Source organism: Sphaeramia orbicularis, chromosome 1 (assembly GCF_902148855.1).
Source record: "Sphaeramia orbicularis chromosome 1, fSphaOr1.1, whole genome shotgun sequence".
NCBI classification, from domain to species: Eukaryota; Metazoa; Chordata; class Actinopteri; order Kurtiformes; family Apogonidae; genus Sphaeramia; species Sphaeramia orbicularis.
The window spans coordinates 21276163-21301064 of NC_043957.1; the positions used below are offsets into that span (position 1 = coordinate 21276163).

The window sequence follows — 24902 nt, forward strand, 5'->3', positions numbered from 1 at the left end:
AAATATTACCTGTTTGAAAATGAGGTCTAACACCAGAGGATTATTGAAGCTGTCTTTGGGATAGAACACCTGGAACAAAAAGTAAATGGAAAATACTCACAAACAAAACACACATTGTGACGGTGATGTCAACTTTTGTGCATGTTTTGATACAAACCTCTTTCCTGAGGTACAATCTCCAGGGAACATTAGTGTAGGTGTAATGTTCTTCATTAGTGCTCTGATGAAGCTGCGTCTGGATGGTCTCTGTCTCAACTGGAAGTTCTCGAGAAACTGCAACAAACACATTTTTCTATTCAGCGCTCTCATTTCACAAAACTGTAGGACACTAATTGGACTATTTCACTCTACTAAGTCCTTTTGCATCTTATGTTCACGTGACAGGACTCAACACACATCACACAAGTCTGGCAGGTCACATTAAGGCCACTTCCCCCTATTTCACCCCAATTAACTTCTATCCTGTACTTTTCATATGACTTTTATCTTGTTTTTCCAGTATGGTTTAATGAAATGAGTTAAATTGATGAAGCACAGTAGGGGATTTACGTCATCCTGTCATCTAGGGGGTGGTTCGTCTGAGTTACATTTGATTAAAACAACATTAAAGGGTTAGTTTGGATTACTTGAAGTGAGGCTGTATATGAGGCACTTATCCAAAGGCAGTGGGTTACATGGAATGGATGGAGTTACTATGGAAGAAAAAGCAACGTATTGCTGACCTTTTTATTTGTAGTGTAATGTTTTACTAATAAAGAACTTGTTACTTGTTCCCCATATAAATGTAAGTATGTTGAGGTAGAGATGTGAAAATAATTAAATATCAGTTGAAGATAAATTGTTGCACAAATGACTGTGATTACCAATTTGTCTTCCTCCATTTATTTAAAGCCACTACTACAGTAAAAGCCTGCAACCGATTAATTATACATATGCAGTACACTGAATAAAGAAGAGCCAGTGAATGATACTGAACACGAGAACACATCGATTAATGTACAATTCTATTATATACTGCATATTGTGTAATTTTGTACTAATTAAGAATCTATTTCACTTATTTATTTTAGTTCATATTTTATGATAGTTTTTATTGTACCTTACCTACCTTTTACATATTCTATTGTATTCTTTATCTTTGTTATGCTACAAAACCGAGACCTGGGATACTATATTTCGTTCTATCATGTATCATTGATCGAATGACAACAAATAATGATAAATGACAGGGGTGGGGAGTGAATAGATTGTAAGACGGGGGGAATAGTGGTCCGTGATTGTGTGTGTGTGTGTGTGTGTGTGTTTGTGTGTGTGTGGGGATAGCGGTCCGTTGATTAATTGGTGATACGCTATAATCGGGTTCTAGTTTAGAATTTCATTTTTATTTCTTTCTGCCAGAAATTCCTGCGGACAAACTTCACCTAAGATTCACCTGTGAGATGATGCCACTGACAGAGCACCGATCAAAGGTCTAATAGGTCTAAAAGGTCTGTTATTACATAATAATAATGTAATGTAATGTAATGTAATAATAATAATAATAATAATAATAATAATAATAATAATAATAATAATAATAATAATAATAATTAATTATTATTATGTAATAACAGCGACAAATCTGACAATTCTGTCTCTTCCTACTGTTTTGTATGCAGAACATGATAATCACAATAGCTCAAATAACTGTGATTACGTAATTATGCAATACCTGTGACAGGCCTACCTGGAGGAGGTATGGGCAGAGGACGCTCTGGAGGTTTTGCCTTGGGGGGCTTTGTGGGTTTAGACCCTGCATCTTTCATTCCAGACGGAGATGGAGGAACATGACGCTTAGGCTAGACAAGACACAAAAACATTTCTTTTCATGATTTCTAATATTTTCCAGTGTGAATATTACTGTAACTGTAATGCACTGCACTGCCCCTTCTATGTGTCTGTGAGTCTGTGTGTACTTGTGGAGCAGGTGGGTTGTCCATCTGGGGTTTCAGGATCTGTAAAGCTTCATCACGAGGAGTTTGCTTCTTCTTAAACTTCCCCTCTGGTCTCCTAAAAATGTCAAGATTGCAAGTTGGAATTTACAGGAAGCCTTAAATACAAATGTGATGTAAAGTGTTTAATCTCTGTGTCTGTGTTTATCATGTGTAAACACAGTCATCCTGGTGCTGTAAGAGCAGTATCAGCATAGTCATTATCTGTAGGAGGCTTGACACAGCCTGGGCTTTATAACAGTAAACATTTGGTGACTGAACTGTATTTACAAGGGAAAAAATCCTCCATTTGAGATTATGATGACTGTGTTTACACTTCAAATCTGAGAGTGTGTTTGTGTTTTTGTCACATCTCACCTCTTGCCAGGTGGCAGTGGCTCAGGTGGTGGAGGCGGGGAGTTGTACCTTTTGATTATTTCTTTAAAAACATAAATGTAATATAAGATCAGGCAGGATTAAACATTACCTAGTTAAAAGAGCATGCAAATCAAAATTCTTGTATCTGTTATAGCTGTCCTCATGGTTGAGCAAACAACTTTAACACATACATTTACTGTGATTTAAACATTATTTTGGTAAAAGACAATTAAAATCAAATAAATGTAACTGTTAGAGTTGTTTGCTCAACTATGAGAAAAGCTTTTAAAATCACATACCCTGGATATCCTGACTTGGGACAATGAGGTCTGAATTCCGAGTTGAGTACTTCACGACCTCTCCAACAGGGGGAGGAGGAGTCGTCACCACTGGGGCTACAACACATACACAACAGGACGGTTTCATTTGTTTACTCAGCTCAGCTAAAATTACTTCAGTTGAGGGGACTTTGGAGTCTTTGTCTCACTTGCTCATGTTCTGTGTGTATGTGTCTATGTCTCTTACCAAACTTCTTGGCTGGTTTGTCCTTGTTTACAGGGACTGCAGGAGCCTTCCTCCGGGGGACACTGTCCTTACCTGACTGAACATCAGAAACCCACACAGACAAGACTTCAGAGTTTGAAGTTGAAAGGTGGGGACACGCTAAATTTGGATTGTTGAACAAGGGCAATGTCAGAGGAGAGAAAGAGGGTACTGTGCTGCACAAATACAGCAGATCTGTTTGGTGCCTTTAGCACTAGAAATGTCACAAAAATAAGTGAAACAGATTTTTGTCAACATCCTTTCTACCCTTTAAACAGTATTGAGATGGAGGGGGAAATTACCCTTAAAACTGCTCTGATTTATGAAATAACATTTTTTAATTAGAAAAAAAAAATACAAGTGGCAAGGTGACAAGCCAACTATGAAATGTTTTGGATAATTGTGTCATTTGAAATGAACTGATTTTCTACACATTTTCACCCTGCTCCTGTCATATTGTTAATGCTAAGACGGTAAACCAGATCTTATCTTAAGTATCTTAATTTTTACTCGATAATAAAGAGTGCCATTACTACCACTGTCAATGAACTGGCAGCTGCTGTGAAGACCTCTTTTTAAAAGTTAACCTGCTTAATCATCCCTGGAGTGAAATTTGGTCTCTGCATTTTACCCATCCAAATACACTGAGAAACTAACATTAGCATTAGCATACATCAGGAACAATGAGTTGCCACTGGAGGTGCTTGGGGACCAACACTGTACTTTTTAAGTGCAGGGAAAACTGGAGGAAACCCATGTGGTGTTGAACACAGAAATACTTAGATGGCCATAAATTTTCTTCAATGAATTTTTAAAGCAGAGACTGATGAACTGAATACATCCTAAAGGGCTGTGAATACTTCAGTGCCTATGTTGAGATGAAAAAGGTGAAACAAATTCATAAAGAGCTACAAAAAATATCCTTTATACTCTCCTCGCCTGGATTCTGCAGTGATGGTGTTTGGTGTTTAGTCCATTCATCCATGGTAGCTTTAACTTCTCATCCTTAGTGAACAGTTTGTCTTATTATTGCAAACAAATCCATGTCTTTCCAATTAATGAAACTGGATCTTGTTTTGTGAGCTGTCTTTTCCCTTCATTTTAGAACAGCAACATAACACATTTTATGAGCTCAGTAGAACTAAATCAGTTATATAATGTGACCTTTGGACTTGTGCTTCGATGTCTCACAGTTACTGACCTGTGCAGTGGCGTTAGCTTTAGGCTGTGCTGCCCCAGTTGTGTTTGTTTTGGGGGTGTTTTGAAGGGTGGTGTCTGGGCGGGGGGCTGGAGGTTGCGTCTGTGCCTCTGGCTGAGGTTGGGACATGACGTTAGGCTGTTGTGGAGCCTGTACCTGTGAAAATGTGGGAGCATAGGGGCTGGGTGGCATGTCTGTTGTAGCATAGGTAGTGGGAGTGAAGTTAGCATAGGGGCTGGGTGGGATGTTAGCATATGGGCTGGGAGGTACAACAGTGTAGTGGGTGGTGGGGGCATAGGGGCTGGGAGGGTGATTGAGCAGGGGGCTCATGGGAGGACTTGTGATTGGAGAAGTGGGAGGGCTTGATACTGGACTGCTGACCATCGCCATGGCCTGCATGGTCATCTGCTGAGCCTGAGAAAAAAAAGAGGCATAAAAGGAGCTTATGCAATGTTTCTGCTAAAGATTCTCAGATGTCAGTGCATTGCCATTGTCTTGCATGGGCTAAATTAGAGGTGTCAAACATAAAGCCCTTGGGCCAAAACTGCCACACCCAAGGATCCAATCTGGCCCATGGGATGAATTTGCCAAGTCCAAAAATTACACAGACGACATTAACAATCAAGGGTATCACTGAGTCTTGACAAAGTGTTTTCATCATAAAGTTAAATATATTTTTCAGTTCCAGATGACTGTTACTAAATGTTTTGTGCATGTGTAAATGATAAGCAGAGGCATAATATTGATAAAATTACACTTATTTTTCTTTAGAATAAAATTTCAGGTTGTTGATGGTTGACCAGGTTATTCGCATTTTCTGTGAAAGAACAGTTTATAAATGTATACATTTTCATAATGTAATGTAACCTTTTTCACACTAAAACAAAGAGACAATTTGGAATTGGCATTATTATGGGTTATTATGTTATTATTAAGATCAAATTGAGCTTTATGTGAACTAATATACCCCTAAACTAAACTATCAGTCTGGCCTGGTTCAAAAGACTTGCAATACCATTTTTACCACTTAAGTGAATAATGAGCCACTGTAGCATCTAGTCTGCCCTCAACTTGACATGTGCTAAAACAGAAAGTAACCTCTGCATTAGAAGGACGGGTAGTCTCTGACAGGAACTGTAAACACAACAGTAAACAGGAAACGTATTCATGACTAAAGCTTTTAGCAAAGTGACTGTTATCATGACCACCTCCTTCTGCCAGTAAGACATTATGTTCAGAGCCAAAGAAGTGATAAAAATGGAAAAATAGTGTTGTTGCCTTCCCTGGTGGAGGCGCTCAATGAATAAATAAATCAAAATGTAATGCTGTACTCACGTTTCTTTGACACTGGCAATGTAGTAAAAGAAGTACTACACTAGGGCTGTTTTCCTGCTAAAAACTGAACTGAGCCATGAAATAGACTGTAAACTGACACATCTTCTGAAGACAGCAGTATTAATCTGATTAGCTGTCTTGAGTCTTTGACTGAAGGGGAAATGTCAATGATGCCACAGATGTACAGAAACCACAAAGCTTCACACTTTTTTCAGTGACTGATCATTTTGAGTGAAGCTGTGTTGAGGGGGTGGTGCTTTCTCGGTCACTGTTGTCTTTGCTGTTTTTAGTTTGAGTATTTTTTTAGTGTAAAAATTTCAAAGAACTCCTTTAACTGTTCAACACCTAACAAGTCACAAGTTACCTGTTTAAAGGTTTACAGTCTGGGTAAGGGTTAGGGTTGTAAAATTGTAGTTTAGGTTGTGTTTTACCCACGTGTTTAAAACAAAAACTAGAATATGTTCCCTTTAAATTGAGGTCTAAGGTGTTGTTTAGACATTTTTTGTGATCTAATCCTAAGTGGTTAGCCCTAACGTCTGGTGTAAATGCACTGGAAGCATTTTGAGAAATATTTGTCCAATATCCAGTCAGACAGACCACATTCAGATTTAGTCTGGAGTGCATTTGACCACATTCTTTATCCAGTGAGAACTTGAGTGTGTCCTAGGCTGCATTGAAGGACCACCTACTCAGATGCCATTCTTGATGTAAGCAGAAGTACATACCGATTTGCATGCAAATAACCATAATAAAGTCCTTTGTCTGTGGATGGCAGCATTACTAATGCTTGTTGCAAAGAAGATGAAGAAGACGACAAAGAACAAGAAAAACTGATTTCTGAGGCTGGAGTTCTCAAGAAATGCAGTGTTTGATCTCCATTTGAGCAGACGAGTCAGTACAAAGGCAACTGGATGGTACATATTGTAACTAAGTGGTGTATGAAGACATTTCTATGGAAACGGATTGTAGAGTCTGTAGTTGGTAGTGGCTGTAGCTGTACAGAAAGCTCAAGCATCTGAAGAAGGCCTTTAGGAAAGCCAAGAACTCCATTTATGACGAACTGACCAAACAGATTTTAGTGTTATAACACTAATCCTATGAGAGACTATTATTAACTTTTTGCTTAGGGCAGATAGTAAAAGGTTAAATGCAAATAGGAGGTTTTCTTTAGGCTGAAAGACATCAGCAGATTCCAGCAAAGGGTTTACCATGATGATGGCTTGTTGGTTGACGATCGCCTGCTGCTGTTGGGCCAAAACAGCCTGCTGGGCATCTGGAGGAGGCAGGGCAAACACAGCAAAGAGGACCAAGTGAAATAAACATAATGTAAGACAAGTGTTTTTTTCCTCATAGTTTTCTTCACACTTGACACAGACCAGGTGTTACAGGTGCCACTGACGCAACAGGAGGCGACATCACACCTCCCACAGGAAGGACCCTCACAGCTGTGGAAACAAAAACACACATCGAATTTTTTGCAGTGCATTTTGTTGCACTTGCTAATTACCTAAGGAGATAATGTAGTATTTAAGTATCCTTGTGGGGTTGGTGTGTATGTGCACTTGTGTTTGTGTCAGACCTCCAGGTGGTGGTGGGGGTCCACCTGAATGCTGCTGCTGCTGGAAACCGCCTCCGACACCCCCAGCACCCCGGATCCTGCTAGCCAGTCCAGCAGCTGATTCTGCTTCCTGTGAGATAAGAGATTAAGATTTGTGAAAACCTCAACTTGCAACTGAAAACTTCAGCCAAAAACAGAAAAGATGGATTCCTTTGTAGCTTTTCCTGAGTTTTCTACCATTTTTTCCCTAATGAGTTTTTTCGGGGGAGTTTTTCCACACTCAAACCGAGGGTATAAGGACAGAGGGGGTTGCAGATTGTACAGATTGTTTGATATTGAGTCACATAAACAAAACTAAATTCAATTCAATTCAGTGGATTCCCCAGCTGCTGGTAATTATTTATACAACTCCTTTAAAGGAGTGATATTTTGCTTTTTTAAATGGATTATACATTTTAAAACCTTTCCCCCGATTTACGTACATAAACTGTAAATGCTATGCTTGGGTCTGAATTCTTCATTAATTAAACCCTGGCCCTTTAAATGCAAATGAGCCACTTCACACTCCACCTCCTCCAGGTTGTTTACCATGCTTTCTGTCCCGTTCAGCCACTTGTGTTCCTTAATACAACCAACAACTGAATATTTTAGGTAATCGGCTCGAAGTTTGGACATATTTTCAGTATGGACTACAACGGCTGCTGCCGATAAACAATTATGTTGTACTCGGAGAAATGTTCATCGGAAGTCTTGACCTTATATGTGCAAATGTTGTGACGTAACTAGTTATAGATGTAACAAATTAAGCAGGAATTAAAACAGGTTGTAGAAATCCACTCGATTTTTGCCAAAATTAATATAAAGATAGCTTTAAAGCACCTGGAGGGTTCAAATTCAAACTTTTTGAATGATTAGGTTCCCCAAATACACAAATAAATATACCAGACTAATGAAAGTGGGTTTAGCAAAATCTGACCCCTTTAAATACATGTTTCACCAACTTTACTAGCACTTATTTACAAAATCTGGCTTGTTAACATTACTTTGCTACTTTAGATAATGTTAGCATCATGTGGTCTCTGTGCTACACTGCTAATTAGGCCAACTAGCACTAATTAATGACATTAGAAATTATACAAAGTTGATTTTTTTTCAAACGCAATTCCGATACAATATGATACGATATGATGCACATTATCGTTCCCTTACGAAAATTTGTCTTGGACTCCAAGAGCTGCACAGGTGAAGCTAACAATTAATAACACAGAAGTATTAGACTAGAACAAAGACGCAATTGCATAGCCCACACATATTGCACAAACCCATATTGCACAAGACTCTCATAGACAGTTATCAAGTAGATGAAGTACTTAACATGATTATTTTCAGTAAGTTAATACAAGCATTAGCTTTGGCAGCAGTCACATATGGTCTACATATGGTCACTTGTGACTCCTAAAAGCCAAGATGGTGAGGTGTCCTGTCAGTTTTACAGCCTTCTCTTGGGTTTATGTTCTGTGGGGAAAATACCTCTTGTATTTTTTTCCTGTAGTCACTTGATCGAGTGGCAACAAGCCTGGACTGATAGCACCATATACAGTTCCATTATTACATCCATACTTCAAACCACAAACCAAAGGGTGATATCATGTTGGCTGCGTCCACTTCTAATGCAGTCTGTTTTTGAAGAGAATTGTATGGTTTGAATACAGTACAAAAAAACAGCAAAAATCTCCAATCTGAAAAGTCAAACAGAACAGTGTGAATGTGACAGTAACCAGTGTCCTTTTTGACAGTCTGCTCTGGGGGATCCCACTCTTAAATGTGCACGCCTCTCCATCACAAATCAACCACTGACCCATAAATCCACAGGAGTGTGTGTTTGTAGGCCATGTCTCATTAAATAGTAAGCCCTTTATTTGCCAGAGTGTCAGTTCCTCGTAAGCAGATCCTCGCGTTGCCTGGGTGGGAAATCACCGTGGGGATCTAGTGGCTGTGACAGTTACGGTAACTGGGTAACGTAATAGGTTGCTGGGCGGGAGAGGTCTGTAGAACACATCTGATACATGCTAATTCCTGTCACCTACATCCGATAGCACGGCTAACATTCACCACATCGCCGTCCCAGCTGAAGACTGATAGATTCAAGAGGGCCAGCATTCATTGCATCATTGCCCCAACTAAATACAAAGAACTCTAACTCAGTCATCAAGTACCAGACATCTCTACAACAATGATTTTCATAGCAGCAGAAAAGTGAAAATTGATGGTCAAGAAAAATCAGACACATAGATGTGAAGTGTAAATTGCAAAAATGACAAATTTCCAACCGTCTCCCACCACTTGAAGCTGGAGGAATGTACGTCAAAGAGAAAATCGCTTGTGTGCATGTTGAGTTATGCAACTTACTCCAGTTCCATCAGAGAGTACAGGGTCAAACAGGCTATCGAGATAACGATCCATTCCTCTCTGAGGCTCCAAGTCTGTCAGAGGAGAGGAGAGGAGAAATGAGGAGAAGAGAAACGAGGAGAGGAGAAACGAGAAGAAGAGAAACAAGGAGAAGAGAGGATAAACAAGGAGAGGAAAGGAGAGGAGAAACGAGGAGAGGAAAGGAAAGGAGAGGAGAAACGAGGAGAAACGAAGAGAAGACAAACGAGGAGAGGAGAGGAGAGGAGAGGAGAGGAGAGGAGAGGAGAGGAGAGGAGAGGAGAGGAGAGGAGAGGAGAGGAGAGGAGAGGAGAGGAGAGGAGAGGAGAGGAGAAATGAGAAAAGGTTAGGTTAGGTTAGGTTAGGTTTATTTTTAATCCTCTGCACCTCCAACATGAAATGACCTTTCCTGGGAGTCAACACATCACAGCATTGAGGTCCTCAAAGGAGACCAGAAGCTGTTCTGTCTAAATGAGTGAATGAGTCCTATCTAAGTAGTGACTCCATTAATTCAACAAACCCCTATTTTACAAAAAGTGATAATATCATAACAATCTGGCAAGCTCGGTGATGATCTTTAACACCTTATCCATTAATTAATTTTGTCACCTAATGAGATTTAAAATTTAAAAAATGGTTGCTTTGTGAGACAGGTTACATTTTGAGGCAGTAGAAGTCCATTCACGTCAGCTCTATTGTCTGTTATGTAGCTGTACATAGGCACTTCTATTTCTCAGATCTTACTCTGACTATCAAAAGCAAAATTTAAAATAAACAAAGTTCATCAAAAATGTCTACTGTCATGGCTAAAAATATCTGTTCTGCATTACCTCAAGACAAATTGTCACAATATTAGGAGAATGCTGATGTTGGAGAACAGATAACTTTGAATCAAGCTAAAAACTCAGTTAGCGTCATGTTTTCATCAGTAGTGGAACAGCTAAGATTTTAAGCAAAGGGTTAAACTAACAAATGGTACCAAAGGAGAAAAACAGGTCATGATCAGTGGTATGTTTGTTTTTTTATTGTGTATCGAGAACAACAGTGGACTATTGGCTGAGTTCCGTTCTAGTTTTGACATGTTGAACACTGTCAAATGATAATGATTTAATTGTCTGTGGAGTAGACACAGCAGAGCTGTTTGTGGATTGAAATCATTCTTAATCTTCATGTAAAAAGTTTAAAGTGTTTATTTTGACAATGATTCAGTGACAAGATCGTTAAGTATCTACCTACTACTGTTGAAAAACTCAACTTTTGTGTCTTAATATGCACATCACCTTGCTGCAATAAATACATAAACGCAATTCTACATGGATGATGGGGTGCTAATTTTGAAAGCAAAATGTGTCAGATTCTCAGGATTATAATATAATCAGACTGACTGTGATGTCTAATGCTAACAGTCACAAAATCATCAAATGGTTAGACATTATAGGGCTTCTGCCATTACTGATTGTGCATCATATAGAGGACAATGTAATTGAACATATGGTGATCATCATACATCTGTGAGCATGTATGTGTTAATGTATGTGAATACCTTGACTAGAGATTCCCTCAGAGCCTGGTATAGTAGAAGATATGACATCCTCATTTTTATCAAAGCCACCACCCAACAGGCTTCTGTAAAACAGGATCACAAGACAGAAACACACTTCAAGACCTGCATCTTCTTCATGAGACTGTGTTTGACACTTCATGAGTACATGTGTGTCTCACATGCTGGCATTGGCCCGCACTCTGCTTGGTTCCTGTGCAGAAATGATGAAGTAACTGCTGTGTTTGGGGAAGTCAGCGGGAAGCTCCAGGTCAGACATCAAGTCCAGGACATAGTCTGATCCCTCCAGCTCCACCCATTGCGCGGGCTCCTTCAGCAGCACCGACCAGCCCTGACGACCCTCGGTCACACCTCTAAACACCATACACACACACACACACCCGCACACACACACGCACATGTACACACACACGCATGCGCACACACACACACACACACACACACACACACACACACACACAGACAAAGTAAGCAAGCAATGCACAATAATAAGGACATAAAATCATATTGTTGTGCAAAAAACATTTTCTACCCGTTATTCAACCTCATATTCTTCTGTAAAAGTTTTTGTCAACCAGTGGTAAAAAGAAATACAGTACTTCTACTACACTGCATCTCAGTGGCAAAATTATACCTCTACTCCACTACATTTGTCTGACAGCTTTAGATACTTTTCAGATGAAGTTTTCAGCGGCAAATAATATAACAAATATTTAAAATACAACATATTGATAAATTAGTTTCCAGGCTTTTTGTTTTCTGAGATCTTACAGTGTACACTTGGCTCACTTTTCAGTCATCTGTGACTTGTTAACACCAAAAAAGTAATTTTTCCCTCGACACTTTTCACATGGTTTCACTTTAAATCTTAAGATTATCCAATACGTCACGAAAAAGTGCACAAACTTAAAAATAAGTTTTATCAGGTGTCTGTTTATGAAGATGAATATAAGTATGTCAGATTAGTTCCACCTCCAGTAGAAACAACAGTAACATGCATCACTGTTCATAATCTAATGATGGTCCACAGGAAAATATATATCAGAGGCAACAAAAATCAGTTTTGTTGCTAATACTTCCGTAATTTGATTTCAGTTTTCATGCAGGACTTGTACTTCTAAAGCAGTTTTCTCAACCTATTTTGAGCAAACACCCCTTTACGTTATCATGACTCTCCTAACACTGCAGCCGGGGGGTGGGGTGTTTGGGTAATATGTTGTTGGGGGCGATTATAGCCCTCAGTAAGTAACTGTCAAGGGGGGATTCCGACAATCACTGACACCCCACCACCACCACTAATCACGGACCACTATCTCCCCCCCCCCGCACTGACAATCATGGACCACTAAACAACAACCCCCCCCCCCAGCTCCGACAGTTTGTTTCCAGTGACTTTCTTGTAGCAAGGGCCCAACATGACTGGAGGAGGCACATAATGTTGCCATTGACATAACATGCAGCTTGATATTGATACTTATACAGACAAATGCCCCCATTTCGGTCTCAGCGCCCTCTTCTCATCTTTCTCCTTCCAAACGCCCCCCGATGGTTATCCAACGCCCCCTGGGGGATGGTACCGCCCCCATTGAGAAACACTGTTCTACAGAATTACTTTAATTTAATTTATTAGTATTTCTTTAAGAGTCTAAGTACTTCTTTGACTACGATGTCAATAAACATTGTATTTTGCCAACTTCGCTTCATATACTATATTGCCAAAAGTATTTGCTCACCTGCCTTGACTCACATATGAATTTAAGTGACATCCCATTCCTAGTCTATGGGGTTCAACATGACGTCAGTCCAACCCTTGCAGCTATAACAGCTTCAACTCTTCTGGGAAGGCTGTCCACAAGGTTTAGGAGTGTGTTCATGGGAATTTTGGACCATTCTTCCAGAAACGCATTTGTGAGGTCATACACTGATGTTGGACAGAAGGCCTGGCTCTCAGTCTCCGCTCTAATTCATCCCAAAGGTGTTCTATGGGGTTGAGGTCAGGACTCTGTGCAGGCCAGTCCAGTTCATCCACACCAGACTCTGTCATCCATGTCTTTATGGACCTTGCTTTGTGCACTGGTGCACAGTCATGTTGGAAGAGGAAGGGGCCAGCTCCAAACTGTTCCCACAAAGTTGGGAGCATGGAATTGTCCAAAATGTCTTGGTATGCTGAAGCATTCACAGTTCCTTTCACTGGGACTAAGGGGCCAAGCCCAGCTCCTGAAAAACAACCCCACACCATAATCCCCCCTCCACCAAACTTTACACTTGGCACAATGCGGTCCGACAAGTATCGTTCTCCTGGCAACTGCCAAACCCAGACCCGTCCATCAGATTGCCAGATGGAGAAGTGCGATTGGTCACTCCAGAGAAGGCGCCTCCACTACTCTAGAGTCCAGTGGCGGTGTGCTTTACACCACTGCATCCGGCGCTTTGCATTGCACTTGGTGATGTATGGCTTGGATGCAGCTGCTCGGCCATGGAAACCCATTCCATGAAGCTCTCTGCGCACTGTTCTTGAGCTAATCTGAAGGCCACATGAAGTTTGGAGATCTGTAGCCAACGACTCTGCCGAAAGTTGGCGACCTCTTCACACTATGCGCCTCAGCATCCGCTAACCCCGCTCCGTCAGTTTACGTGGCCTACCACTTCGTGGCTGAGTTGCTGTTGTTCCCAAACACTTCCACTTTCTTATAATCCAGCTGACAGTTGACTGTGGTATATTTAGGAGTGAGGAAATTTCTCGACTGGATTTGTTGCACAGGTGGCATCCTATCACAGTTCCACGCTGGAATTCACTGAGCTCCTGAGAGCAACCCGTTCTTTCACGAATGTTTGTAAAAGCAGTCTGCATGCCTAGGTGCTTGATTTTATACACCTGTGGCCATGGAAGTAATAGGAACACCTGATTCTGATTATTTGGATGGGTGAGTGAGTACTTTTGGCAATATAGTGTATAAGTCATCCAAACACACTAAGTCCATTTGTTGATACACTGATATCAACTTTTTTTGTGTGCCCTGGTATTTTTCAGCCAGTTTGTCAATCATGTTGACCATAGGGATTATTAGACCCAGAGCTTTCATGGACAGATAGTGCCTCTAAAACATGTGACACCAAGGGACTGCCTAAAACTTATTGTGGTACCGTTATTGTTTTGCTTTTGTTTGTTTGCTAAATGTTACTATCTGTCAATGTAAAAGAAAAAGACTAAAAATTAATTACATTGAATTTTGTGAATCTTGTAATATAACAGCTGTACAGACACAATGTAATGAAAATACAACATACATAACAAAAAATAACAATACAGCTAGATTAAACCACAATAGAGTCCAGACATCTCTGCAACCATATTGTTTATGATGCATTTAAATCCATAAATGCACATCACTTTGTATCTTCATGATGGGAATACTGTGCTTACATTCGTCTTTATTTGCTTTTTTAACCTTTTCATATTGAGGTGCACACATTTTGGAGTAAGCTGATACCTGTGGTGTAAGATGTCTTTGGCCATCTCTTCTCCCGTTGTCCAGGAGTGTAGAGGACACAGGAAGGACATACCTACGGAAGAATGGACACACTTTTCTAATATAATATGCAATAAAAAAAAACAAAAGCTGAAAAAATGGAAGTTTAGTGTTTCATGTTTTACAATTTTCTCTCTAACATTAAACAAAATTACCCACAACCTCACAAACAACCGGGGCCAACAAACTCAGCCGGTGAAGCAAAGCGAGTATCGGGTGTTGTTTTATCCTCAGTGCAGTTGCCAAAAGGCCACAAGACAGATTAGCTGGATGAGAGAAGGAAATGAGAGACAGATAACTCTTCAGAGCTGAATAGTGAGCTCAGGTGAAAACAAGACAGAAAAGACTGTCAGGGTGGTTCAGACAGAGGAAATCAAAGCCAAAATAGAACAAAGCACTTGATCTTTTTTCAGTATTTTTGTTTTTAATTAGTAAAAATCTAGTAATGGCAGGAAATGGGAAAGAGAGTCAAGGGAAACGACCTGCAACGATGTTCCAGATTGAAAGATTGAAAGTAAATATGCTGTGGTTCACAGCCAGCTTCTTGGTGCCAGGAGGATGATGTTGAATTTTTAACTTTTTTAATCAATGATTTATGAAACTTGACAATATGCAAACACTTTTTAATGTAATAAACTTTAGATTTGGAACGATCTACCCCCCAGCTAGAATCCAACATGTAGTACAAATACAACTCCAGTTGGCAATTAGTAAAACATTAGTATAACACATCACTGATACTTTATCATGTAGAAATAGATCTTTACAAACTGTGAGTGTTGGACTTTGAGTGATGATGAAGTAATACAGGGCATTTTACAACATTCATTCATTCATTTTCCAAACTGCTTAATCCTCCAGAGGGTCCTGGCTATCAACATGTGAAGGTGGGGTACACCCTGGATGTGTCGCTAGTTCATTGCAGGAAGCATTTTACCACAGCAAACCGAAATACATCCCTTCATCTATCTTTCATCTATATTCTATACAACATAACTTATATATAAGATATATGGAAGAAATGTCAGGTAATTGTGAATGCGGTTTGGACTTGATAACTGGTCTTACCATCAGTGAAACTTCAGTCTTTATAATGAGTCATCATCAGTCATACTTGCAAAGATATTCTCAACCATGTTAAATATTTGTGACTGGGCCAGCGATTGATAATGTCAGTGATGTACACACAGACATGGAGAGCAAAAACGTTTGCAGTGTGGAAGCACAAGGAATAAACTTTTGTAAGAAAATGAATGTTTACACAACATAACATACCCGACAAGGAAAAATACTGAGCTACAGTCACTGAAGTTTTGAGTATAGAAAAATAGCAACAACACTACCTGGCAAAACTATGTACAAATACAGTGTTAGCTAAAGGGATACTCAAATGATGGGATGACTTTCATGAGTAGTAGCTCCAGTCTGTACAGATGGATTAAAAAAACACACCATTTGAGCATGTTTTTTGGTAAGTGACACTATTTTCTGAATCCAAACAAATGCCAAAGACGGGCCACTGCTGTTTATAGAATGTATGGTTGTTTTTGACCGGTCATTAATGTGAAGTTTACTAACACAGTCATTAGGTTTGTTTAAATGTGTTGTGTTGCATATACTGCTTCATCTATTTGTTAAGTGTGTTCAACTTCAATTCGACTTATATAGACGAATGCTACATTGCTATTATAGTTGCACGGTTCCTACAGGTTTCTACAAGTTAAATTTAAGACTTTTTAAGCCCTTTTTAAGACTATTTAGAACAGAATTTAATGCCCATTTCACAGCCATACTGTCAAAAATTCATGACTCCTAGAATTTAGAAAAATGTGTTTTTTTACTCCAACGTCTTGATTCCCACCGTTCTAAGTCATTTCTCACTGGGGGGCTGCAAAGTTGGCAATAATTGGTTCCTAATTTCAATATAAATTGTCGGGTTGGAACGGGTGGAACTGAGTTGACTAACGTTACCGAATTTGGAGCTCAGACATTAAACAAACACATTTAAACATATTTATGGCAACATAACTTAAGACCTACCATATAAAATCTAATACCTTTTAAAGACTTTTTTAAGGTATTGAATGCACATTTGTAAATTCAAGACTTTTAAGACTTTTTAAGACCCTGCAGGAACCCTGAATTGATTCTAATTTTATTGTAAATGGACACACAATGGAAGTAAAATCAGCTTTTTAATTCTACTTAATAATAATAATAATAATAATAATAATAATAATACATTTTATTTATATAGCGCTTTTCATAGAACTCAAAGACACTTTACATACAGCAGACAAAAACAGAAACCAAACACATTAAAAACAGATAAAAGCAGGTGCAAAAGGCAGGTATACAAATATAAAACAATTAAACATTAAGATTAAACATTAAAAGCAAACTTAAATAAATGACTTTTTAAAAGGGATTTAAAGGTGTTGAGGTTGGAGCAGTGTCGGATAGAAGGTGGGAGGGAGTTCCAGAGGTTTGGAGCAACAATGGTAAAAGCTCTGTCCTTGTCTTACAGATACAGTGAAAGTCAGAGACATTGTACTAAACGTCATAGAGAAATGTTAGTCATGCTTTTATTGTCAGCAGGGTGATGACTACAATGTTTTGGGTTTTTTTTAACCCTACTCCTCAAAACCATTCATTCAACCATTCAAAATGCACCTGTGGCTTTAGCAGCTGACAACATGTAAACTAAGCAATATGTAATAATTAACTATAACATGCAGCGAAATGTATTAAATATTTTTGGCAATACAATGGGATTAGTATGAGGTTAGAGTAGATAATTATGTTAGATAAAAAACTGTAAAAGTATAGGCTGCTACTAAGTACAAACAGTACAAAAATACACTTCACAGAGTGAAGAGTAAAATGTTGACATGGCTTGGGTATTTCTATTCTGCAGTATTATCATTATTATAAAATCAGTTAAAATCACTTTGGGTGACAAACTACTGTGTGTATTTTTGTGTCCTTACCGTCAAAGCAGTGTATGTGCAGGACAGTGTGAGCTCTCTTGCGATTGGCAGTCCACTCCAGAAGACAAGGCGGGTACGTCCGGATGTACTCAGGTCCCACATTGAGCCTCTGCAGAGCCTGAAGCAGACGGTGCTGACACACACAGTCATAGCCCTCAGGTCCATAGTCAGACACAAACCTACAGCAACAAACACAGGCTAAAATGTGTGCATAACAACTGCTTAAAATACATCAACACATACAGAATTGATGACCAATGCTTGAACATTAATGACATTTTATATAGTAATAAAACATATTCCCTGCAATTGTGTCTTACTTGAGCAGGTACTTGGCCAGCCTCTGAGAGGGTAAGAAGGCAGAAAGACAGGAGGAGAGGAGGAGCCACCCACGCTCTGAATTCAAGATGTTTGGATTTCTCCAAACCTAATGGAAAACAATGAATATGAAAAAAAACATGGTTGTAATAATGTGAAATTCTTATTAAAATATGCTGAAGCTGAACTGGTGGGGTAATAGAGGCTGGGACTCACCTGATTGGCTACCTGGGCCAGAATCTCATCTCGGAGGCTGGGATTTGCAAGTCCTCTCTGGATGATGTAGTTTCCAAAGAGATTCTCCTGAGCCCCATTCAGATTAGGATCACCCATGAACCTTAGTATCTGTAAAGTCACACACAGCCTTTATAACACACACCTACTCTACCAATCAAGTTTTTAAGTTCAAGACTTCTACAGACTTCTGAGGCCAGTGTGAAGGCAATTTGAGACCAATTTTTAATCCAAATTGAAAAAGCAATGTATGTACGGTATGAATGATGTGAAGGAAAACTTGAGTATTTAATTATTTGTACAGTAAATAATTTCTTTAAGGTTTATTGTTTATAGAAATCATTGTTCTTATTACCAGTGTTCCCTGTATATTCTCCAATATGTTGCATACAAAGGATTTACTTACTCCTTTACACTCAGATTAATTAATCAAAATTAAGACATAAATTAATTTTTAAAAATCAACTTTTCAGTATAATTAGTGAATTTTTTGTTGTTGCATGCTTTAATGGGCCATAGATCCAAATACTGTATTAGTATTGTCAATGCACAGTGAATCACACTGAAGCTGGACTTTGGCGATGTGTTCATTGTAACCCTCCAGGCCTTAATGAGTGTTACAATATGAGCATCTTCAAAGTGACGGTAGGTGTTTTCTGGTGGCTTTTTGGTTTTTCTGAATTCCCTTGTAGTTTTCTACCAAGTGGGCTCTTCTTGAGTTAGATCTCATCTAATTACATTTACTCAAGTTCAATAAAAATAACATTAACAGAAAAAAACGTATTAGTAACTTATTACTATTAGAAGTTGGTATTTGCAGATGCAACCACACATCTCTATTCATAGTTTTCAGTTCAGTGATGGTTCAGAGCCCTGGAGGGCAAAAACAAAGTTCCCACATGAGAGTCAACACTGAATAGTTAAAACAGCACACTATCAATTTAACATCTGTTCCAAGTCGGACATACTTTGATCACTTAGAAGAATTAAAACAAAGACACCTATCTGACCTATGCATAGCTCTCAAAACAGTACTTCAACCTTTTTGAACAGTGCTTTACAACTGTTTACAGACAGTAGGTTGTAGCTGTGAGGAAGCCCTAATCTAACACTGCGGCAGGATAGACGGTTATAAATATTTTATGGATTATTCTGAGCCACAATAAACTCTGGATGGATTATTATTGCTGCAGCTGTTTGGAAGGTGGACAACAAATTCCTCAACAACATAAAGATCTTATGTTAATGATGGATCATTTCAGGAGCTATATGGTTATTAGTGTCTTTGACATAAACATAATCTAAACATTTTTACAGTGTCAGGTAAAGAGCTCCTACGGATTATATGCTTTCATTGACATTCTGTTGCTGTGAACAAGGGATGGATACAATTTGCATGTACATGTATAGCAGATTTAGGAGGATTATAAATATACATTGAATAAGCAAATTAATCTGGGTTTAATGTCTTGATATGCAACAGTTTAGCAGCTGTGAAGACCCCTGGATACAAGAGTTCCCAGTAATATCTGACTGCAACATTACCAGGGTAAAAACATTCAGGGCTCCGGGTTTAAGTTCCTCATCCAGTCTGAGCAGAGAATTCTCCACTGGAGCTGTCAGCATCCCAAACAATGGCTCCTACAAATGACCACACAGTGATACAGGCTTTTTATCTGTGGTTAACATATGTTGTATTCACATGTTCACAAATACAGATAATTTGCTTTTGTGTGTATTTGACTGTGAGCATGTTTACCCTAAATATGGCTCGAATGTAGTGAGTCATGAGGTAGTTGTTGATATCCAGGGGCAGGGTCATCTGAGGTTCAACCTGAACCTTTGGAGCCTGTACCACTGCCAAGCAGTCTGAGTGCAGCTCTGCACCACCTGAACACACACAGAAATGTGTCACCACAGAAACACAACAGTAAATATTGTAGAACTCACCTGCAAACAGGATGGAACACATCTGTTGGTAGAAGGTTATTTTTAGCCCTGACGGAATGTGTGCGTCTACCTGAAGCTGCCTGCAGAAGGGCTGCCAGTTCAGCAGGGATGGGCAGTGTTGTCACATTCACCACTTCTCTATTGATGCGATCCTGCACACATTACAAATACCAAAACTCAACGTTAAACACCTAAACCAAATATGAGTAGCTAAGTTCATTCATATTCTGAACAACTTTCTCCTTGAGAGGAGGTGCTGGAGCCTATCCCTGGTACCTATGGGTGAAGGTGGGGTACACATATACATAGGCATACAGAGACTAACAGTCAATCGCTCTCACATTCACACCTATGGGCAATTGTAGGTTGAACAATTAACCAATCAGTGCATGTTGGAGGAGGAATGTGGAGAGAACCCACGCACAGGGAGAAAATGCAAACTCCACACAGAAAGGTCCCTGGTTGGAATCAAACCCAAGACCTTCTTGCTGTGAGGCGACAGTGCTATTCACTGCACCATCGTGTTGCCCCTCAGAACTAGGCTGTTTTTATTATTATTAGCTTACCGGCTGATAGGCCGTAAGCTATTGTGGTCATGCGGTGTCCGGCAGCGTCTGTCGTCGTCTGTCGTCCGTTACAAAACTTTCAATCGTCTTCTTCTCCAAAACTATAATTCCGATTGACTTCAAACTTGGTATGCAGCTTCTTTATGATGATGTCAACAAAAGTTAGTGAAATTATTTGGATCCGGATCTCATTATGGATTTGGTGCCACTTTGAAAAATGTCCCTATTATAAGAGATAGGAAGTGGATCGATGCAATAAATCACTAAGTATCAATGATATCAAGTTGGAATTTGAATTTTTTCCAGATCTGATTGGAATATGACTAAAACATGGTAGCTATATGCTGATTCGCTTGGCACCATTAAACTGGATTTGAATTTGTTCATCACTGTAACAGGAGATTCTGTACATGTATGCCACTTTACTTAGTACTCTGATCCACTGAAGCTTCTACCACCCAGGATCTTTCACATGCACAAATGTACATGACCACAAAGTGAGGATCCACACTTCTTCTAGAATATATCCTGTGGATGCGCTGGGATGCATCATCAGTGATGTTTCCTGGGGTCAATGGGTGTTCCGGGTCTGTTCGAACATCATACACCCTCGCCCAGGCGACCCGACTGGGGTGATCAAGTCCCAGCCTGCATCCCAGCAGCAGTTGACCATGGGGCTTCCCTCTTCAGCCAGAGCCACCTAGTGGCTCTCTCTGCAGCATCGGTGGTTGATTTGATGGCCCTCTTCTTCGCCAGGCCCACAATCCCTAGCTTAGCTAAGAGTCTGCAAAGTGACCGACCTGAGAAGCCTCGGCATCCCACCTCGATAGGTTCACAGAAAGTTACCCAGCCATTGCTCCTGTACTGCTCCGTCAACTCCTGGTACTTAGCACATTTCCGCTCTTGGGCTTCATCCATGTGCTCCTCCCAGGGTATAGTGAGCTCTACCATGATCACCTTTTTGGTGGAGTTGGAGAAGATGACCATGTCTGGACGCAGTGAGGTTGGGGCGATATGCTCTGGGAAGCGCAGCTGCTTAACCAGGTCCACTCTCAACTTCCAGTCGGCCACTGAGGCAAGGAGGCCAGGCACCGGTCCAAGCTGTGAGCGGTGCCTCTCTCCAGCCTTGATAAAGGTGATGGGCTTTGGGCGGTGCTGTCTACTGGTGGTTATGGCCAAGGCAACCGCCTCTGCAACTGCTTTGAGCACTTGGTCGTGCCGCCAGCGATAGCGGCCATCTGCAAGTGCCCTCGGGCAGCCGCTGAGGATATGTTCGAGGGATCCTCTCCCAGAGCACAATGCACAGGCTGGAGACTCGATTTTGCCCCAGACGTGGAGATTTACTGGGCTTGGTAGGCTGTCGTACACAGCTTGGATCAGGAAACGGACTCTGTGGTAGTCTGCTCGCAGGATGTTATCCCAGGTGACCCTTCGCTGCTCTGCAGATTCCCACTTTGTCCAAGCTCCTTGCTGCCTCAGCCCCACCATCCTGCTTGCTCTCTCTTCTTCCACGCCTGCCCGAACCTCCTCCTGGAGAAGCTGGTGCCTCTCCTTGCTCTTGGCTTTGCGAATGTTAATACAGAAATACTCTTGGATTGCCCAAGCTGGGAATCAAACCCCAGCCTCTGGTATATCTGTCCATCACCTAACCCTCTGGACCACACAGCCCCCCCAAATACCGTGATAGATGACCCGTCTTGAAATACCATATTTTCATTCCAAAGGCATTCAGGCACCCTTTGCTGAATATAGATCCTTAAAGTCCTTCCATTGTTATTTGATGGTTACATACTTTGAGATATATATTGCCAACACATTTCACTACAATTTATGACCAAAGTTGACCTATGGTAAGTCAATCAAGCCATTATTGTATGCACATTGTTTTCAGAATAATATGTGTGAAACACTTGTTTCAGCAAAGCCAGGTCCATCAAAGAATAAATCCCAACTGTCCATGCTTTCAGCTTGGGCTATTTCTGTAATATACATTAAATACACATAACTGGGTGATAATAAATGGCATCTGGATACATTTCCCAAAGCTTTAATTTGGCCGGTAAGCTACAGGGCCATTAGTTCTATTTTTTAATATTATGTAAATTTAACCCTGTTAGTTTTGCTTTCACACTGCAATTTGGTAATGAACTGCAACATCCACCTGTCATCATCAACGTACTGCATCTCCTTTTTTAGATGATTGCACAGCATTTTGTGAATTTATAAGTATAATAAGCAATAACTTCTTAATCTTGTTTTTCTCCCTATTTCATTTTTTGTGATAACAGCCTTGCTTAACCTAAGGTAATGTCTAAAATTAATTTTCAGACTGTAAATGAACCAGCTATAGTTTAGTTGTATTTCAGAGTTCCCAGATCGAGCTCACCCTGGTCTGGTGGAAGGTTTCTGCAAATATGTTTTGGATCATACTAAAAATGTCCAAAGGTCCAGACCAAATAACGTAGGTGTGAAAGCGCATTTAGACTCAGGAGTCTAAGGGTGTTACATGGTACTCACCTCTTCCGCCTTCCTGGCAGGGTGCACCACTGTCTGACAGAAAGACAACAGTATCACACATCACCCAACTGTTCATTTAAAATACTGTAGATCTCCACAGCATGATCTCATTAACACACAGACAAAAAAAGTCTTTGTGCACATACCCTCATGTACCGCTGTCGATTGACGATAAGCAGCACAACTGAGCGGAACCAGATGAGATACTTTCTCCTCAGAACAGCCCTTTTCCTGTTCATGAAAAGTCTTAATTATTAGATTTGCTTCATTAATACAGATGAAAATAGAGAGCAGAGAAAATGTTTATGTAAAAATGAGTTGGTGGCAAATGAATGTGTGATAAATAAAAATCTGTGTAAAGCAGAAATAAATGTGTTTTGAGTTTGTTGCAAAAGAGAAAAATGGATTAAACACAGAACTAAGTCTAAATCATGCTTAAAAATCACAAAGTACGTATATCTAAATTAATTCCATCCCAAAAAATAAGCAGCAATCTCTGCTCGTATATACTAAGCAATATGTTAGCTCTAAACATGCTTATGAGCTTATTTAAAGTTTGTGTTGGACTATACATTATTCTCTGATGTTTGCAAACTCAATTTCTACCAGTAGCTACTGTCGCATCTGTTTCTGCTGTAGGTGAGCAGAAGAGATGCAGTGAAGAATTTAAGAGCACAGGCAAATCAGTGTTCAGACTGTAGTCTAGGCTGTAATAATAATAATAATAATGATAATAATAATAATAATAATAATAATAATAGATTGGATTTATATACTGCTTTTCACTGCTTCACCCTGAATCTGGTACTCATTCACTCCACAGTCTCACATTGGTGATGGTAAACTACATCTGTTGGCACAGCTGTCCTGGCAAGACAGATGGAAATGTGGCTGCCAATCCATGCCAATGGCCTCTCCGACCACCACCAAACACTCATTCACATTCGTAAAATAGTCGACCTTCCAACCCTCTGGTTAGTGGAAGACCTGCTCTACCTCCTGAGCCACAGCACAATTCAGCTTAGAAGTGGATTTAGCTAACTTCAATAAATGACCAGCTCCCAGCTCACATTTCATAGTCACATGCAAGTATTCATGAAGTTTAGCTTACTGTAATAACCCAAGAGGTGAGGACCTCAGCCAGCTCCAACATGAAACCAGTGTGGAAGTATCTTAAAGCTGTAATGTGAATGGGTTGCCTTCAAAAAGCCCTGACACCCATAGACTTAGAGTAAACATCTCTCAAACAATATTAATTCAAACAGTTTTCTCCATTTTCTTTGAAACCTCTAATAAATGATCTGCAGATCCATCTTTAAATCATTGCTGTGTTAATAAAACCTCAGATAAAGAGAAGACTGTAAGAGAGCTTGCTCGCCTGTTGATTCAGACTTTGAATCCATTTAATAAAAATAAGACTTCTCCACTGTAGCTGTTAACAGGTTCAAGATTGTAAAATGACTGTTGCACAGCACTTGATGAAGTTTACTGTTTATGGAGTCAGTAAGCTAATGTTTAGCAGTAGTTCAACCATGACACCTTGTATATGGCTCTAACCTTTCACCATTTTGTCCAAATATGGTCACTTCCAGCTCTGAAAGCCAACATGTCAATAGCTAAAGAGCATTACGGTACCCCTTCAGAAAATCCTACATACAATGATGAGAAACGGTATTAGATCTAACATTTTTACATGATCTTAGCAACTATGTAATTATTTTAATAAGTACAATGAACTAAATAAAAGTATAGATGGACCAAGTGATGAAGTGAGTTTTGTTACTAATCACATTTAGTTTCAGTGCACGTTTTTAACATGTCCTATGA

At 39.8% G+C, this 24902-nt stretch overlaps 1 protein-coding gene across 1 annotated transcript in view; it reads right to left on the reverse strand.

Annotated features, from left to right (window-relative positions):
- The window catches only part of myo15ab (myosin XVAb), an 88043-nt gene that overhangs the window by 25738 nt on the left and 37403 nt on the right, over nt 1-24902 (reverse strand). The window contains 23 exon segments of the mRNA XM_030127833.1: nt 10-69; nt 158-273; nt 1727-1838; nt 1956-2049; nt 2349-2409; nt 2648-2743; nt 2874-2960; nt 4179-4503; nt 6633-6697; nt 6801-6869; nt 7004-7112; nt 9392-9465; nt 10953-11035; nt 11132-11323; nt 14462-14534; nt 17491-17669; nt 17811-17917; nt 18025-18153; nt 19588-19683; nt 19802-19932; nt 20063-20144; nt 23076-23150; nt 23189-23306. Of these exon segments, the coding sequence (XP_029983693.1) occupies nt 10-69; nt 158-273; nt 1727-1838; nt 1956-2049; nt 2349-2409; nt 2648-2743; nt 2874-2960; nt 4179-4503; nt 6633-6697; nt 6801-6869; nt 7004-7112; nt 9392-9465; nt 10953-11035; nt 11132-11323; nt 14462-14534; nt 17491-17669; nt 17811-17917; nt 18025-18153; nt 19588-19683; nt 19802-19932; nt 20063-20144; nt 23076-23150; nt 23189-23306 (2533 nt within the window).